Here is a 20,564-nt window from a genome sequence, read left to right on the forward strand (position 1 = left end):
AGCTGTTGCCAGAGATTTTAATGTTCATTTCTCTACCATAAGCCACCTCCAGTGTTGTTTTAGAGAATTTGGCAGTACGTCCAACCGGCCTCACAACCCGCCGACCACATGTAACCATGCAAGCCCAGGACCTCCACATTCGGCTTCTTCACCTGTGGGATTGTCTGAAATCAGTCACCCGGACAGGAGTATTTCTGTCTAATAAAGCCCGTTAATGGGGAAAAACAAATGTTATTGGCTGGGCCTGGCTGCCAAGTGGGTGGGCCTATGCCCTCCAATGCCCACCCAGGGCTGCACCCCTACCTAGTCATGTGACATCCATAGATTAGGGCCTAATTTATTTAAATTGACTGATTTCCTTATATGAATTGTAACTCAGTAAAATTGTTGAAATTATTGCATGTTGCATTTATATTTTTCTCACAGCAGTAAAATAACCCTACAGAAATAGGACATGTGCTTTATAATGTGGATTATAATTAATGGCATTTTTTTGTAGGGGTTGATACATGTCTTGTTAGGGCAAATCAAGTTTGACATTTTATAGTGGAAATTCTAAACTCTAGAAGCCTTTCTAAACCTTGAATACACTAGAAGCGTGCTTTTACTGCTGTGCAGAATACGGCATCTGTAAGCGGGTATTGTTGGTAAGTTGAGGAGATATGTGGATTGGGTCTAAAGCCCTTGTTTTGTCTGTCATCAAAAAATAAAGGCTTAAGTCAAATAACAAATTCTGTGTGCTGTAGAACATCAATGAAATACTCACAGGCCAGGAAGCAGTCCATACTGAAGGAGATGTTATCCAGACAAATGGCTGATCCTGGACCAGGTCCATTGTCAACGCTGAACTGGAGCCAGAACCTGAGGAGAAACAAAATCTGATCTTTGAACAGTAGATACAATCTGGATTTAGAACACAACATCGATGACCACAAGCTGCATCACTCAAGTCCTTGAGATGAGGGGATGAAGTATATCTGCTTCCGGTGGTGAAAAAACGTGCTTAATTTAAGTGTATCATTCAAGTCTAGGATAAGAAAAAAGGCTAGATTCAATCCATAACGCTGAAGTTCAGCGTTGTAGCACGACTGACATTTAACGGCAGTTGTTCCGCGGTAATAGCTGCATATGCTGGTTCAAATGGAAATTACGTTTAACTTCTTTGGGCTGCAGAGCAGTATTGAGTAGCTTGGATAAAAGGTGCCCATTTCAAACGGCCTCGTACTCAATTCTTGCTCGTACAATATGCATATTATTATTACTATTGGATAGAAAACACTCTCAAGTTTCTAAAACCGTTTGAATTATATCTGTGAGTAAAACAGAACTCATTTTGCAGCAAACTTCATGTCAGAAAGTGAAAAATCTTAAATCGAGGCTCTGTTCCAGGGCCTGCCTATAAATGTGCTTGATATCTATTAGTATACATGCACTTCATACGCCTTCCACTAGATGTCAATAGGCTGTGAGAGGTGAAATGGGGTTTCTAGGTATTTCTATGGTCAAAAGATAGAGCTTGGAATGACATGACCCCAGAATTCCTTTGTTCAGGGAGCGCATAAAGGTCACCAGTATTGGCTTCTGAAAAGCATTCGCTATAGACGTGTTATATCTCCGGCTTTGAATTTATTTGATAAATGTGATTCTATCATCGTAAAGTATGTTTTTTCAATATAGTTTTATTAGATTATTGAAATTTTTTCGGGAGTTTAGGCGTGTTGCGTTCTTTGCGTTTGGTGACGAAGGAGAGTTTAGTGCCACTTGGCTAGTTTTGCTTGCTCATTCGAGAGGGAAAAATGCCATTCTAAAACCAAACAACGATTGTTCTGGATAAAGGACCCCTTGTACAACATTCTGATGGAAGATCATCAAAAGTAGGACCCATTTATGATGTTATTTCATATATCTGTCGAACATGTTTACTTTTAGTTTGCGCCCAGATTTTGGGCGCGCTCTCGCTATAACGTAAGCTGCATGTCGTAATGAAGTTATTTTTAGAATTCTAACACGGCGATTGCATTAAGAACTAGTGTATCTATCATTTCCTATACAACATGTATTTTTTAGTAAAGTTTATGAATAGTTATTTGGTCAGAATAGGTGAGTGTCAGAAACATATACGGAGATTCTGGAAAATAATTGCTACATGGTCACATTGTATAACCACGGATTTCAGCTCTAAATATGCACATTTTCGAACAAACCACATATGTATTGTGTAATATGATGTTATAGGACTGTCATCTGATGAAGTTTATGAAGGTTAGTGAAAAAATTAATATCTTTTGCTGGTTTATTCACCATCGCTAACGTTGAATTGAATGAATGGGGTTGTGTGGTAGGCTATTGTAGTAAGCTAATATAATGCTATATTGTGTTTTCGCTGTAAAACACTTAAAGAATCGGAAATATTGGCTGGATTCACAAGATGTTTGTCTTTCATTTGCTGTACACCATGTATTATTCATAAATGTTTTATGATGAGTATTTAGGTATTTCAATTTGGTTTCTGTAATTGTTCTAGCTGCTTCGGTGCTATTTCCGATTGTAGCTGCAATGTAAAACTATGATTTATACCTCAAATATGCAAATTTTTCGAACAAAACATAGATTTATTGTATAACATGTTATAAGACTGTCATCTGATGAAGTTGTTTCTTGGTTAGTTTGGTTGGTTCTTGGTTAGTTTGGTTGGTTTTGTGCATGCTACCTGTGCTGTGAAAAATGTCTGTGCTTTTTTGTATTTGGTGGTGAGCTAACATAAATATACGTGGTGTTTTCGCTGTAAAACATTAAAAAAATCGGACATGTTGGCTGGATTCACAAGATGTTTATCTTTCATTTGCTGTATTGGACTTGTTAATAGGGAACTTACCGCAGGCCCACGGTATAAGGCAAGTCAACCCATTGGGACCTATGATGAAAGGGAGGCTTATCTTAAAATGTAATGTAAATACTGAAAAGGTGCATTCGGAAGGAAGAACTGAGGAAAAAAGCTATGCATTACTGTGTCTTTGGACCTGAAAAGCGATATGTATTTTCTTTCATCCTAAAAGAACACACAATGCATCGTTGTGGTTTGCTGGTTCTTTTATGCTTTGACGTGATGCATGTTTCAAATGTAGTATGATCTCACAATCTAATGAAGCAGTGCCCCATTTTGACCGTGTTACATATTCATACACTGCACTCTGTTTTTCCAAGGGTCGTGATTGGCCAAATCACTTGTCAGTCTGTCATTGGAGCAAATGAATTTGCCGTACCAGTCAACAAGTCCGTAGAGAGGAAGCATAATGAGTCTCCAGCCTCTCTCGGTCTTGAGCTCACTGGCAGAGTGCCACAGTCTGCGCTGCTCCTCTGGTCCTGTGCTGTTCTCCACCAGCCACAAAGATAGCGCCCACCTCTGGCCACCTCCGGAACACATCCAGAACCGTACCTGTTGGGGAAATCACGTTATATTATGAGTCAGAATAGGAATTGAATAGGACTTGAATGAGAGACACATTGACATCTCAAATCATCAGATTGTGATGTTATACTGTCATAATTACTAGTTTAGAAGTAGTGTACGCACATCCAGTTACTTGTTCCCATAGTGTTATTAAGTGCAATATTTTGACCGTTTTACTCCAGCCAGACCTTCATGGAAGACATTTGGGTTTAAACATTGCACTTGATAAAACTGTAGAGGCAGTCTGAGGGTATCTTTCTTTAAATGGAAATTATAGTTACAAATACAGATTCATAAATTGTCTCAGCTGTACACCAGGCCGTACAAATTTCCTTATTTATATTGCTCGTATTTTTCTCAATCTAATGGAACAACAATACTCCTGTCTAAATGCTACATTTCTGTCTCTCCAATATGCAGAGCTGACTATGGTTTCCCGCTAATCAAAAAGTAAACTATAATTTCTACAAGGTCTTCTATCACAGTGTACTCCCTCACCTAATTGTCATTGATCTAGATTTCACCTTTGCCAAACTGTGAGAATTTCCCTGACATCAAGATTATAGAAGTCAAATCGTGTTTGCCAGGCATTACTCTGCTACTAATGCCCAAGCGAATCTACTCTTGAGATTGGGTGCTGCGGCAGACAAAGCAGACAGGCAGGCAGGTAGGATACATTGGACAGCTCAGGGTCGTGTAAAGAGATATCGAGGTGCTAATCTGCTATCATGACTAATCTTTAGTCCCGTGCCAAGGAACTGCTGACTTCGGCTAGCTAGAATGTAGCTTTAGGCACTGTTATAGGACTGAACTTTACTTCAGACATATCTCAGTAGCTGTCGCTCAGAGGCCCACTTTATGTCCCCCTCTTTCACTTTCTTTTTTCCCTTCTTCCATTTTCTGTTTCCCATAGAATCTCTCCTTGTGCATCCTATGTCTGTGACGATACCAGTATCGGCAAATATTTTCCATGGCAAAAATGAAAACATGGTGTGGGCAAAACTCTTTGGTCCTTTAAAAACCTGTTGTATGTAAGATACTGATGTTTGCGAAAGTATTCACCCCCTTGGCATTTTTCCTATTATCTTTCCTTACAACCTGGAATTAAAATGTCTTTTGGAGGCGTTTGTATCATTTGATTTACACAACATGCTTACCACATTGAAGATGCTAAATATTTTTTATTATGAAACAAACAAGAAATACGACAAAAAAACTGAAAACTTGAGTGTGCATAACTATTCACCCCCCCCAAAGGCAATACTTTGTAGAGCCACCTTTTGCAGCAATTACAGCTGCAAGTCTCTTGGGGTATGTCTCTATAAGCTTGGCACATCTAGCCACTGGGATTTTGCCCATTCTTCGAGGCAAAACTGCTCCAGCTCCAGCAAATTTGGATAGGTTCTGCTGGTGTACAGTAATCTTTAAGTCATACAACAGATTCTCAATTGGATTGAAGTCTGGGCTTTGGCTAGGCCATTCCAAGACATTTGAATGCTTCCCCTTAAACCAATTGAGTGTTGCTTTAGCAGTATGATTAGGGTCATTGTCCTGCTGGAAGGTGAACCTCCGTGCCAATCTCAAATCTCTGTAAGGCTGAAACAGGTTTCCCTCAAGAATTTCCCTGTATTTAGCGGCATCCATCAATCCTTCAATTCTGACCAGTTTTCCAGTCCTTGCCGATGAAAATATCCCCACAGCATGATGCTGTCACCACCATGCTTCACTGTGGGGATGTTGTTCTTGGGGAGATGAGAGGTGTTGGGTTCGCGCCAGACATAGCGTTTTCCTTGATGGCCAAAAAGCTTCTTCCATATGTTTGAGGAGTCTCCCATATGCCTTTTGGCGAACACCAAACGTGTGAGCTTATTATTTATTTCAGCAATGGATTTTTTCTGGCCACTCTTCCGTAAAGCCCAGCTCTATGGAGTGTATGGCTTAAAGAGGTCTTATGGACAGATATTCCAATTTCCGCTGTGGAGCTTTGCAGCTCCTTTAGGATTATCTTTGTTCTCTTTGTTGCATCACTGATTAATGCCCTCCTTGCCTGGTCTGTGAGTTTTGGTGGGCGGCCCTCTGTTGGCAGGTTTGTTGTGGTGCCATATTCTTTACATTTTTTTATAATGGATTCAATGGTGCTCCGTAGGATGTTCAAAGTTTTGGATCTTTTTTAAATGAATCAGCAATATACAAATTGCCTTAATTATTTATTTACTAACAAACTAAATAATCACAGAAATACAAAACAAACAGTAGATATTGGTTACTAACAATGATATAAAAGTTCCTAGTGGGCTATGCCGATATGAAAGCTTGGTAGACAAAATGTCACATGGCATGACGCTGGAGAGACGAAGCAGGTACGACAGGTTTCTGTAAATAACTGACATGGAACGAGACAGGAACAGCGTCAGAAAACGAGTAACGCAGACAAAAACAATCAATGCAGAAGCCGGGGAACAGAGCTGGGGAACTGACAATTATAGGGGAGGTAATAACAGGTGATGAGTGAGTCCAGGTGAGTCCAATGTTGCTGATCCGCATGACGAGGGAAGGCAGGTGTGCGTAATGGATGATAGGAGTGCGTGATGCAGGGCAGCCAGGCGCCCTCAAGCGCCAGGGGGCGGGGAAGAGTGGGAGCAGACGTGACAGTACTCCACCCCTCTAGGGACGCTAGCCGGCATCCCACCTGGGCGAACCGGCCGAGACATGGGCGCTGGGCAAGCCGGCAGGAGTTTGAGAGCCTGGCGAGCCTGTCTGAGGCATGGAAGCCCGATGATCCGGCTGAGGCAAGACACCTGTTGATCCCGCTGCAGAGAGGGAGCCCGAAGATCCGGTGGAGTGTGACGTGGGATGGGAAGCCGCCGAGCCAACCGAGCCAAGGAAACCTCTCGAGCCAGACAGGGCGTGAAAGCCCGACCGGCTGGCTTAGGCACTCCCGGTTACATCGGCAGCGGAATCCACCCCCACGTCACCAACAAAACAAAATATAAACCAAAAAAAACTCCAGGTCCGGCTGGGCGAACAAGAACTGACGATCCGGCTGAGGCCCGACGTGGGATGGGCACCATCCGAGCCAACCGGGGCAAGGAAACCTCTCGAGCCAGCTAGGACGTGGAAGCCCGACGAGCTGGCTAGGCACCCCCGGTTCCATCGGTGGCGACCCAGAGCCGATGCCACCATACCAACCGGAACGCCAGTACTCCCCGATGCTTCGTGTGATGGCTACTGCATTCTGTCACATGGCATGACGAAGTAGGTACGGCGAGTAAAACATTAACATTAACATTAAATAACGGACATGGAACGAGACAGGAACAGCGTCAGCAAATGAGTAACAGACAAAAACAATCATTGCAGAAGCCAGGGAACAGAGCTGGGGAACTGAAAAATATAGGGGAGGTAATAACAGGTGATGAGTGAGTACGTGAGGCAGGGCAGACGTGACACAAAAGGAGAGGGGTGGGGACAGAGAGCAGGAAAGACAAAATGGATTCATTACACACAGTCTATAATTATATTCATTGTAATGCTAATTCTTTGCACATGAATGGCCACTCATTTGAGAATAGTTGCAAATTATATATTTACGCCCGTATGTCATTGTTGTCTTCTCTGTTGGAATCCTCGATCATCCTGTAGGGTTCATCAGAGTCTCTGGTTCATTTTCCCAGAAGTCACAATGTCTTTCGTGGTTGCAGGTAGTTACAATGGATACTTCAGAGTACCATCATTTCCAGCCGTGTAGCCAATGCGCCACGTGGTTTGGTCTTGTCATTTAGTAGAGTTGTAGTGCCAAATATTTCAACATGTCGCGTCAGCTGCATGTTTTCTAGTCTTAGAAATTCAACCATTTGCAAACTTAGTGTACACCGGGGTTTGCGTGGTCTGGTGTGAATTGCGTCACGAATGGGTTTTATACACTTCAGAGAAAAGGGCAGTTCCATGACGCCGACATAATGTCTAGTTAATCTTTATATGAAAATCCATACTCTCATTTAGAAGGTTAACATCACATTACAACTTTTCACAAATAGTTTCATGTTTAATCACATACGTTTCAGAGTATTTATATTTAAACCTGACAGCTGGGAAATGTACACTTTAAGAGATACAGTTATGTGTGTTTCCTGTCCTTCATGAGATCACCAAATAAAACACACTTGTCATAACTGTCCCCGGACCATTCCCACCTTCTCAAAAGTAGAAATATTATTTAATTCTCCCATTTTGAGGATTAGGAGTTTGGCCAAAAGAGGCGCTTTGTTCTCTTAGACCAGGGGTGTCAAAGTCAAATGGACGGAGGGCCAAATAAAAAATTTAGCTACAAGCCGAGGGCCGGACTGTTCGAATGTTCATTGAAAAATTTTTAAATGACGCATATAGTCTAGTGAACCTAATTGAACCTACTGAAAACCTAACAAATATATTCCAATATGATCAGATAAATAAAGCAATATTTTCTTATGGCTCTGTCAGTAATCTTTAATTTTCAACAGACACAAAAGACAAATTTCCTTTATATAAAAATCCCCATAACATGAACATTAAATGAAAGAAACCGGTATTCAAGGTACCATCAGTAGCCTATATTTTCTATTTTAGCAAAAGTGGGCTAAATTTACTTCAAAGAAAAAAACTATAATAGCAATTTTCTATCATCCACTCAACTGAAATATTTTTAAAATATAATTGGATTGAAATACAATAAAATAAAGTGCAAAAATCTATTAATCAAAAACAACACTTTGTTTAAGGAGAAGAAGTGAAAACAAATATTAAACTTTAACTTTTAAACTTGAACTGAGTAAAAACTCTAAATATGTGATTGCACAGTAATGTTCACTTGTTTGAGGTTGAGGGTGATACTTGGTGGTGTCCCATCTTTTCCACAAGTTCATCAATGTTCGGGGTAAGGCTCTGAGCTGAGGAAATCCTCAGAATTGAGTGGAGGTGTTCAGCAGTAAGTCGACTTCTGTGTGATGTTTTGTTCAGGTTCATCAAAGAAAACAGTTGTTCACACAGGTATGTGCTGCCAAACATAGACAACGTTTGAGCAGCCTGGATGCGCAGCTGGGGCATTGTGTCGGGGAGGAAACGGGCGAACTCCGCAGCACCCACTGCCGCATATTTTGCCCTCAGTGCATCATTGCATTGGAGGTCAATCAACTCCATTTGGAGGTTTGGTGGTGAGCTTTCCACGTCAACAGCAAATGGGTTACCGAGCAGTTCCAACCTGCTTTTTTGTGCTTCAAAGTCAGCAAATCGGCGTCGAAAGTCAGCGGCAAGCATACCTATTTTATCAGCCAACTGTGCGCTCGGGAACGCACTGGTAGAGAGCTTCTCTTTCATGGTCTGGCAGCTGGGAAAGTGGCTCAAATTTTCTTTCCGCATCTGCGTCTCCCACAGAGTCAGTTTGGTTTTAAATGCCTTCACTGTACTGTACATATCAGAGATGACATGATCCCGACCCTGCAGCTGCAAGTTCATTGCATTCAGATGACTCGTAATGTCACACAGAAAAGCCATTTCACACAGAAACATTTCGTCTCGGAGTTGTGTTGTGTCTTTCCCTTTGCTGTCCAAGAACAGACAAATCTCCTCACGAAGCTCGAAACATCTTTGAAGCACCTTTCCCTGGCTTAGCCATCGCACCTCTGTGTGATAAGGCAAATCACCATGCTCCGTTTCTAACTCCGTCAGAAATGCCTTGAACTGGCGGTGATTCAAACCTTTGGCTCTGATAAAGTTAACTGTGCGCGTGATGATGCTCATTACATGCTCCATTTTCAAGGCTTTACCGCACAACGCTTCCTGGTGTATGATACAATGATAAGCTGTCAGCTCACCTGTCGCGTTTTCCTCTTGCATCTTTTCCCGTATCTTCGCCACCAGTCCGCTCCTGTGTCCACACATCGCAGGTGCTCCGTCGGTTGTCAAACCCACGAGTTTTTCCCAAGGCAGCTCCATCTCATTTACACAGCAGCCTACTGCTCGGTGCGTCACCGTTGCATTGTGGGAAATGTAGTATTGGTGCGTGTAAAAGATCTGCGGGCTGCCGGCTTGCTGCGGTCTGCGGGCCGGTTCTAATAATAAATCAAGATCATCCCAGGGGCCGTAAAAAACCTTCTCGCGGGCCGGATGTGGCCCGCGGGCCTTGACTCTGACATATACAGTGGGGAGAACAAGTATTTGATACACTGCCGATTTTGCAGGTTTTCCTACTTACAAAGCATGTAGAGGTCTGTCATTTTTATCATAGGTACACTTCAACTGTGAGAGACGGAATCTAAAACAAAAATCCAGAAAATCACATTGTATGATTTTTAAATAATTAATTTGTATTTTATTGCATGACATAAGTATTTGATCACCTACCAACCAGTAAGAATTCCGGCTCTCACAGACCTGTTAGTTTTTCTTTAAGAAGCCCTCCTGTTCTCCACTCATTACCTGTATTAACTGCACCTGTTTGAACTCGTTACCTGTATAAAAGACACCTGTCCACACACTCAATCAAACAGATTCCAACCTCTCCACAATAGCCAAGACCAGAGAGCTGTGTAAGGACATCAGGGATAAAATTGTAGACCTGCACAAGGCTGGGATGGGCTACAGGACAATAGGCAAGCAGCTTGGTGAGAAGGAAACAACTGTTGGCGCAATTATTAGAAAATGGAAGAAGTTCAAGATGACGGTCAATCACCCTCGGTCTGGGGCTCCATGCAAGATTTCACCTCGTGGGGCATCAATGATCATGAGGAAGGTGAGGGATCAGCCCAGAACTACACGGCAGGACCTGGTCAATGACCTGAAGAGAGCTGGGACCACAGTCTCAAAGAAAACCATTAGTAACACACTACGCCGTCATGGATTAAAATCCTGCAGCGCACGCAAGGTCCCCCTGCTTAAGCCAGTGCATGTCCAGGCCCGTCTGAAGTTTGCCAATGACCATCTGGATGATCCAGAGGAGGAATGGGAGAAGGTCATGTGGTCTGATGAGACAAAAATAGAGCTTTTTGGTCTAACTCCACTCGCCGTGTTTGGAGGAAGAAGAAGTATGAGTACAACCCCAAGAACACCATCCCAACCGTGAAGCATGGAGGTGGAAACATCATTCTTTGGGGATGCTTTTCTGCAAAGGGGACAGGACGACTGCACCGTATTGAGGGGAGGATGGATGGGGCCATGTATCGCGAGATCTTGGCCAACAACCTCCTTCCCTCAGTAAGAGCATTGAAGATGGGTCGTGGCTGGGTCTTCCAGCATGACAACGACACGAAGCACACAGCCATGGCAACTAAGGAGTGGCTCCGTAAGAAGCATCTCAAGGTCCTGGAGTGGCCTAGCCAGTCTCCAGACCTGAACCCAATAGAAAATCTTTGGAGGGAGCTGAAAGTCCGTATTGCCCAGCGACAGCCCCGAAACCTGAAGGATCTGGAGAAGATCTGTAGGGAGGAGTGGGCCAAAATCCCTGCTGCAGTGTGTGCAAACCTAGTCAAGAACTACAGGAAACGTATGATCTCTGTAATTGCAAACAAAGGTTTCTGTACCAAATATTAAGTTCTGCTTTTCTGATGTATCAAATACTTATGTCATGCAATAAAATGCAAATTAATTACTTAAAAATCATACAATGTGATTTTCTGGATTTTTGTTTTAGATTCCGTCTCTCATAGTTGAAGTGTACCTATGATAAAAATGACAGACCTCTACATGCTTTGTAAGTAGGAAAACCTGCAAAATCGGCAGTGTATCAAATACTTGTTCTCCCCACTGTATGTCTTAGACTCTCTCAATACTGCATGGCAGTTTCTACCAGGTATTTATGACCTGTGGTAAAGTTACACATAGTGAAAGTGCTAAGTGAAGTAAAAACATTGATGCTGTCCTAACAAAGACACCTTACTAACCTCTAAATACAATATTAGCCCACTTGCCAGACAGACACCTATCAAGAGGCAGACTTTTAAAACCATAGCCATGGACTCACCCTGTCTCGACCTGACTGACAACCCCGCTGACCAATAACGCTTGAATAATGCATTTGAAATTCTCCATGATATTTTTATGTCATCAGATTGACAGGTGCGGTCTCTTATGTTTATTGACTGGGTTGACCTCGTGTCTGGAAATCCTATCCCTGGGAAATATCACTGACTTAAATGATGATATCTTGCTAAACCACCACTATCAGGGATGGGATCAAACTTCTGTCAATTCAAGAAATACATTTTAAATTAATAAATTAATAAATGTCATTGTCCCCAGCATCCACTTTCGCTCCCCCTCACCTGTCCACTGCAGCTCTTACCAGGTAGGTGTAAATGTGTGTGTGTGTGTGTGTGCGTCGGTCTGTCTGTGTTTTTAGGCAACTTAAGAAAACTAAGAGTTATATGAAGACAAAGTGCTCCAAGATATTCAACTAGGACTTTTCAATCCATTAGATGCATTCATATCCTTAAGTAAGGAGAACTCTTCTTATTATATCTAAAAATGAATGTTCAGTAATTCAGCAATACTGCCATTATCAATAACTTAGTTTTTCAAACCAGTTTCAATAGAAACACTACTGTATTTTTCTTCACAGTGTGCCTGTTTGCTTCCAGACACTCCTCTCTTACATAATTTGTCTGTCCATTCAGTCATGTTTTTGTTTGTTCTCTATGTGCTAATACACACTTTGTCTCTGTCCCAAATAAGGGGCCATTTGGGACACAGTCGGTGTGTAGGTCTGTTTGCTTAGACTTAAAAGACACTTCTTCACACAACAGAAAGGTGTTGTGTGTGTGTGTGTGTGTCTTTCTTTCTTTCTTTCTGTCTGACTGTCTGTGAGTGTCTGCTGTGTATCTATCTATCTATCTATCTATCTATCTATCTATCTATCTATCTATCTATCTATCTATCTATCTATCTATCTATCTATCTATCTATCTATCTATCTATCTATCTATCTATCTATCTCTGTGTGTGTGTGTGTGTGTGTGTGTGTGTGTGTGTGTGTGTGTGTGTGTGTGTGTGAAGAAGAAAGAACACTCCTTTGCTCTCACCTCACATGGAGAGTTCCGTAGGGGAGGAGGGAAGAGAGGGCTCCTGAGCAACGCGGACCCGTGCTGACCCTTGGACTGTCCTCCATCCACACTGAACATGGCACCTGGAAGACACACATCACACAAATAAATAAACAATCACACATAAATCTGTTAAATATCTGTGTTTTGCAAAAAAAAGTAATTTGCACGACAGAAGATTTGACAAGCTTCTATGAAATATGTTGGGCATATTTTTTCATTTTTTACTTTAACCCCTGTTTCTCCCCAATTGGTAGTTACAGTCTTGTCCCATTGCTGCAACTCCCCTAAGGACTTGGGAGAGGTGAACATCGAGAGCCACGCATCTTCCGAAACTCGACCCTGCCAAGCCACACTGCTTCTTGACACACTGCTTGCAACCTCTTGACGCTTTTAAAAAAAAAATGTAAATACCTTTCCCAAGGTAAACGGACTATTTCTCAGATCCAGATCGTAGAATATGCATATAATTTACAGATTAGGATAGAAAACACTCCAAAGTTTCCAAAACTGTCAAAATATTGTCTGTGAGTATTACAAAACTGATTCTGCAGGCGAAAACATGAGGAAATCTAACCCGGAAGTGATTTTTTTTAATCTGTGTTTCCTGGCCCGTCTTTCTTCCATTTAAAGCGGTATCAACCAGATTCCTTTTCCAATGGCTTCCTCAGGCTGTGACCAAGCTTTAGACATAGTTTCAGGCTTTTATTTTGAAAAATAAGCAAGATATTTCAAAAGCAGTCAGGTGTCCTCAGATTAGTTCCTGCTCGCGAGAAGGTAGCGCTCCATTTTCTTTTTCTCTTTTATTGAATAGGTTACGGTCCGGTGAAATATTATTACCTGAGGATTAATTATAAAAAACATTTGACATGTTTCTACGAACATTACGGATACTTTTTGGAATTTTCGTCGAACGGAACGAGGCTTTGGTTTTCTGAACATAAAGCGCAACCCCAATGGCGTTTTTTTGTTGTAAAAGTAATATTTATCGAACAAAAAGAACATTTGTTGTGTAACTGGGAGTCTCGTGAGTGCAAACATCTGAAGATTATCAAAGGTAAGCGATTAATTTCATTGCTTTTCTGACTTTCGTGACCATGCTAATTTGGGGCTAGCTGTTGTAGCATTGATTGATACACTCACAAAAGCTTGGATTGCTTTCGCTGCAAAGCATATTTTCAAAATCTGACACGATAGGTGGATTAACAACAAGCTAAACTGTGTTTTGATATATTTTACTTGTGATTGCATGATTAAAAATATTTTTTGTAATATTTTGCGACCTGCAATTCAGCGGTTGTTTAGGAAAATGATCCCGCTAAAGGGATCCGTAGCGCAGAGAAGTTAACAAACTATAGTTTTGGCAAGTCGGTAAGGACATCTACTTTGTGCATGACACAAGTAATATTTCCAACAATTGTTTACAGACAGATTATTTCACTTATTACAATTCCAGTTGGTCAGAAATGTACATACACTAAGTTGACTATGCCTTTAAACAGCTTAGAAAATTCCATAAAATGATGTCATGGATTTAGAAGCTTCTGATATGCTAATTTACATCATTTGAGTCAATTGGAGTTGTACCTGTGGATGTATTTAAAGGTCTACCTCCAAACTCAGTGCCTCTTTGCTTGACATCATGGGAAAATCAAAAGAAATCAGTCAAGACCTCAGAAAAAAAATTGTAGATCTCCACAATTCTGGTTCATCCTTGGGAGCAATTTCCAAACGCCTGAAGGTACCACGTTCATCTGTACAAACAATAGTACGCAAGTATAAACACCATGGGACCACGCAGCTGTCATAACGCTCAGGAAGGAGACGCGTTCTATCTCCTAGAGATGAATGCACTTTGGGGCGCAAAGTTCAAATCAATCCCAGAATAACAGCAAAGGACCCTGTGAAGATGTGGAGGACACAGGTACAAAATAATCTTTATAGACAGTAAAAAAAGTCCTATATCGACATAACCTGAAAGGCCGCTCAGCAAGGAAGAAGCCATTGCTTCCAAACCGCCATAAAAAAGCCAGACTACGTTTTGCAACTGCACATGGGGACAAAGATCGTACTTTTTGGAGAAATGTCCTCTGGTCTGATGAAACAAAAAAATAACTATTAGGCCATAATGACAATCGTTATGTTTGGAAGAAAAAGGGGGAGGCTTGCAAGCCGAAGAACACCATCCCAACCGTGAAGCACGGGGGTGGCAGCATCATGTTTTGGGGGTGCTTAGCTGCAGGACGGACCCGTGCACTTCACAAAATAGATAGCATCATGAGGCAGGAAAATTATGTGGATATATTGAAGCAACATCTCAAGACATCACTCAGGAAGTTAATGCTTGGTCGCAAATGGGTCTTCCAAATGGATGAAGACCCCAAGCATACTTCCAAAGTTGTGGCAAAATGGCTTAAGGACAACACATTCAAGGTATTGGAGTGGCCATCACAAAGCCCTGACCTCAATCCTATAGACATTTTGTGAGCAGAACTGAAAAAGCTTGTGCGAGCAAGGAGGCCTACAAACCTGCCTTAGTTACACCAGCTCTGTCAGGAGGAAATTGCCAAAATTCAGCCAATTAATTGTGGGAAGCTTGTGGAAGGCTACCCAAAACGTTTGACCCAAGTTAAACAATTTAAAGGCAATGCTACCAAATACTAATTGAGTCTATGTAAACTTCTGACCCACTGGGAATGTGATGAAAGAAATAAAAGCTGAAATAAATCATTCTCTCTACTATTATTCTGACATTTCACATTCTTAAAATAAAGTGGTGATCCTAACTGACCTAAGACATGGAATTTTTACTAGGATTAAATGTCAGGAATTGTGAAAAACTGAGTTTAAATGTATTTGGCTAAGGTGTATGTAATCTTCCGACTTAAACTGTATATATGTATATATATATATATATATATATAGATTTAAGTGACAACATGTCTTTAAAAAGCACTGATGATTCACCTGAGGATGATGGACAGCTAGGCCGCACCTTCTTTGGAAGGGTGCGAACACGCCTCCAGGAGGATCCCTTGGCTGCAATTGGCTGCCATCCGCACTCACCGTCCTCGAAGGAGCAATAGCTGCCATTGAGAAACTGATCTGAAATTGAGAGATAGCGGTAGAGAGACGAGAAGAGAGTGAGTAGCCTCAACTGAGCTGTAGCTGCAGATAAATTGACCTAGGAGAGAGAGAGCGACAGAGCAAGATAGAGTGGGGAGCCATCCAAGCAACTAGCTTTTACAAGTCTGAAAGACATGAAGATAGCTAGAACTCTGAGTTAGACCTCAGGGCTGGGGTGTCGGAGAGAGGGAGGAGAAAGAAAATCGGAGAAATCTGTACTGTATACAGTATATAACTGCCTAAAAGCCACTTCATAGGGGGCAGGTAGTTGTCCAAGGCTTCCAGTAGACCATTAGACATGTTTCACATAGAATTTGCCAAGCTATCTCAGCAAGGATGCATGCTGCTAACCAGTGGCGATTTTAGCATGTAAATCTTGGTGGGGCAAAAACAATAAAAAATTAATTGGGATGCATGCCAGCAAAACCACAACACAACACTAAACAATACATGAATTGCACTATAACGGTGACAAATGGTGCCCACAAACTGTTAGGGCCAACATAAAGCTGTCCTAACAGCAAAGACCCAACAGCAGTCCCAACACCTTACCACTGGTACACCTGGCTATCAGCAGAGCCTTATCTGGCAGCGAAACAGTTAATTCAGGCTAATTTACTGCCTTTAAAAAAATATATAGCTGATATGGCTGACTTGCTTAAACAAATGACAATTGAGATGTACAAACTATGGCATAAGGGGACGACAAGCGGATAAGAGGCAATCCATAATTTCGATTAAGACATGAATGATTGAGCTAGGACGGACGTAGTCAATATAACTATTTGTTCAGCACTTTTGAAATGTACAGCGAACATGGGCCATTCTTACAGTGTTCTCCCTGTACACCAAGTCAGAACTGTAGGATAAATAAAGGGGGCATATAAACAGACAATGAGAGCTCTTATAATATTTCATGATTACACTTCTCTAAAACAGGTCATAGGCTACATGTGCACCACCATGTCAGAACAGTAGGCAAAATTAAGAGGAGAAAATTGACCAAATTATCAGGCCAGTGATTTTATAATGCTTGCTGTTAGCCACTTATTCCATCCAAACCACTCAAACCACATTGTTGAATTTGCGATTTCCAACTTGTTGTGTAATGTTTATGTCCAATGGCTGATGAGCACCGATATATTTCATCAATAGTTTTTCTTAATTATTTCTCTTTGTATGACAAGTATTGACCCTGCTGGTCCTCTATGAACATCTTTAAGAACAATCTGGCCTTATATGGCCATGTACTCTTATAATCTCCACCCAGCATGGCCAGTAGAGGACTGGCCACCCCCCAGAGCCTGGTTCCTCTCTAGGTTTCTTCCTAGGTTCCTACCTTTCTAGGGAGTTTTTCCTAGCGACTGTGCTTCTACATCTGCATTGCTTGATGTGTGGGTTTTAGGCTGGGTTTCTGTGTAGCACTTTGTGACATCTGCTGATGTAAAAAGGGCTTTATAAATAAATTGGATTCATTGAATTTGACCAGCATAGACTTTGATCCTCTAACCGGGGCGGATGTGTAAAAGCAAATCCGGGGGGGGACATCCACCCCCACCCTACGCCACCTTCTTCAATCCTCAATGTCAATGTCTGATATTCGTCTTGATTGACTTGAGCTGAGCTAGATTCTACTTTTCCTCTTCTCCCTTTTCCAGTGAATGAGTTTTGGCAAGATGCGTTGTCGTACTTAATTAGATTAAAGGAAAAGATAAATCATGGCTGGATCATATTGAATAGGTTATGCCGAAGGGTAAGACAGTGTGCTTTGGTACTCAGAGTCGCGAAAGTCCCATGGCTGGTAGAATGACGCAAGTGCAGAGCACAGCTGTAAGTGACTGAAGAAGAGGGAGGGAGGGAGAAAAGAGAGATGAAAGAGAGTGGATAGAGAGACATGGGAGAGAGAGGGTGGTGGGAAGGAGAGAGAAAGATAGAAAGGGAGGGAGAAATGGGAAAGAGAGAGGGAGTGAGTGACAGAGAAAGAGAGAGGATTGAAGAAGAGAAAGAGTGAGACAAAAGATCATGGGCAGGGTGAGGAGAGTAAATGGAGAGAAATACAAAAAACACATGAATCACTGGTAATAGTGCTTAATGGAAAATAAAAAAGTTAAGTAATTCCCTCTCAGATGTAACAGATTGAGAGCGAGAGAGAGAGAGAGAGAGAGAGCGAGAGAGAGAAAGACAGAGGGGAGAGCTCTAGGTTCCCAACACAGTTCAACCAGCCTTTATGTCCTTACTATCATGTTGCAATCATCAGGAAATGGGCTGGTGATCCATTGATTTGACTAAAGTAGAGTAATATAATTTGGTACTTTCTCATGTTTTGGTTTTACCCACTTCTCATGTCAAATACAGTCAATCCAATAAATGAGATCAATGATGTAACTAGTGGTATCGTAGCCATGGACAAATAACTACTCCACATTTGACAAGGTTGACTGGCAATATTCGCAGGTAAGATACAGCAGAGCATTTGCCACAAAGCATGAGCGAACATTTGATATTGGATGTGTGTTGGATGGGTAACGAGCATCCTAATCATGTTATGCACACCTCTCAAGTCACTCACTGTAGAAAGACCATGGCATCATCAATTCCAGTGAATATGAGGCTGTGCAACCTCTGGCTGTTACACATACTGATTTCCATGCATTTCATGTTTTAAGTGGTGCTTAATTCAACAAATTCTACTCAGAATCCCTTTCATGGAATAGTTTGTCTCTCTGGGGCATCTCCAACACACAGCACATTCAAATGTACACTACCTCCTGGATTAGCAAGCTAGGCTAATTAGCATTGATAGCTTGACAGCTATTCTCCACTGGGCAAAAACTGGTAAAATCAGCTTAGTTTCCACCAGAAAATTCAATGTGATGATGGTTGAATTTGAAAAAAGTAATCAACTTAAGGCAAATTCATATTTTTTTCCTAAATTCAAGGAAGTGGTGATTATTTTATTTTTGTTTCACGTTGAATTCATGTTAGTTGACAATCCAACCAAATGTAAATCAAAACTAAACATTGAACTGACGTCTGTGCCCAGTGGGTAGTGTCATTAGCAGGGAAAATGACTCATCTCACTAGCCCCCCCAGTTTGTCAACCTATAAGCACAGGGGAGCAGCCATCATGCTAATAAGTGGCACACAGGAGGCTAATCGTGCACTGTGGGGGCATGATATTAATTCTGGTCATCGTCATTTATTATAAATTAACATTCTGTATTCTTTTCCGGAATTCACTTCAAATGTATTTCCAGAGATATGTGTATCGACACACATGCAATTATATACGTATAAATGATAAACTACACACACACACACACACACACACACACACACACACACACACACACACACACACACACACACACACACACACGTCATTTACCTAATTATTTTGAGGGAGCATTGATGGCCAAATTCAATTGCTTTGAAATAATCATGCCTTAAAGAAACACTATCTTCTATATTTTCAATGTACAAATGAAAAGGACTGAGGACTGTGCATTTCAATGGGCATGACGACCCTGCACACAAACATATCCAGCCACACACACACATACAAAAATATCCAGGGCTAGGGGACTTTCTAACCCAACGTTGGCAGATCAACTATTCCTGGGCCTTGAGATAACGAATGTGTTCTAGAATCAAAAATTACTACCACAGAAAATGTCAAGGGTGAGAAGTGCTAGCGAAGCATGGCAGAGGCATAGGATACAAGTAGATAGGCTGTACTCACGGCACATGTTCCCTTCGTCGTCGCCGAGCGGGCAGTCCATCTTGAAGTCACACAGCTGTCCAAGAGGGACCCCTGGGCCCTGGTTACAGTGGTACTGGCCCTGGAGGGTGATGTTGTGGATTGGGTAGGGATCTGGAGAGAAGCAAAGACAGAGATAGAAACATATCTGTCAACAGAGGGCAATAAATCATCATCAGAATGACATGATTGAGGCAGTATGCCAAACTGGTACTATGTAGGGGAGAGTGGGGTAAGTTAAGACATTTTCTTTGAGAGACGCAGAGTAGGTGAACGGATGATCTCCGCATGTGTATTTCCCACCGTGAACCAGGGAGGAGGAGGTGTGATGGTGTGGGGGTGCTTTGCTGGTGACACTGTTGGTGATTTATTTAGAATTCAAGGCACACTTAACCAGCAAGGCTACCACAGCATTCTGCAGCGATAGACCATCCCACCTGGTTTGTACTTAGTGGGACTATCATTTGTTTTTCAACAGGACATTGACCCAACACACCTCCAGGCTGTTTAAGGGCTATTTGACCAAGAAGGAGAGTGATGGAGTGCTGCATCAGATGACCTGGCCTCCACAATCACTCCGACCTCAACCCAGTTGATATGGTTTGGAATGAGTTTGACCGCAGAGGGAAGGAAAAGCAGCCAACAAGTGCTCAGAATATGTGGTAACTCCTTCAAGACTGTTGGAAAAGCATTCCAGGTGAAGCTGGTTGAGAAATCCCAAGACAGTGCAAAGCTGTCAAGGCAAAGGGTGGCTACTTTTAAGAATCTCAAATATAAAATATATTTAGATTTGTTTAAAAAAAAATTGGTTACTAAATTTAATTTAATTTTTTATTTCACCTTTATTTAACCAGGTAGGCAAATTGAGAACACGTTCTCATTTACAATTGCGACCTGGCCAAGATAAAGCAAAGCAGTTCGACACATACAACAACACATAGTTACACATGGAGTAAAACAAACATACAGTCAATAATACAGTGAAAAATAAGTCTATATACAATGTGAGCAAGTGAGGTGAGATAAGGGAGGTGAAGGCAAACAAAATATATATATAAATAAATAAAAATATAAAAGGCCATGGTGGCGAAGTAAATACAATATAGCAAGTAAAAAAATAAAAACACTGGAATGGTTGGTTTGCAGTGGAAGAAAG

At 41.7% G+C, this 20,564-nt stretch overlaps 1 protein-coding gene across 1 annotated transcript in view; it reads right to left on the reverse strand.

Moving 5' to 3' along the window:
* Positions 1–20,564, reverse strand: part of LOC139563184 (ALK tyrosine kinase receptor-like) — an 819,033-nt gene that overhangs the window by 172,559 nt on the left and 625,910 nt on the right. Inside the window, exons 6-10 of the mRNA XM_071381520.1 lie at positions 19,391–19,522; positions 15,490–15,627; positions 12,502–12,605; positions 3,264–3,436; positions 767–861 (exon numbers count right to left, since the gene is read on the reverse strand). Coding sequence (XP_071237621.1) covers positions 767–861; positions 3,264–3,436; positions 12,502–12,605; positions 15,490–15,627; positions 19,391–19,522 — 642 coding nt within the window. The remainder of the gene's footprint in view (positions 1–766; positions 862–3,263; positions 3,437–12,501; positions 12,606–15,489; positions 15,628–19,390; positions 19,523–20,564) is intronic.

Source organism: Salvelinus alpinus, chromosome 33 (genome assembly GCF_045679555.1).
Source record: "Salvelinus alpinus chromosome 33, SLU_Salpinus.1, whole genome shotgun sequence".
NCBI classification, from domain to species: Eukaryota; Metazoa; Chordata; class Actinopteri; order Salmoniformes; family Salmonidae; genus Salvelinus; species Salvelinus alpinus.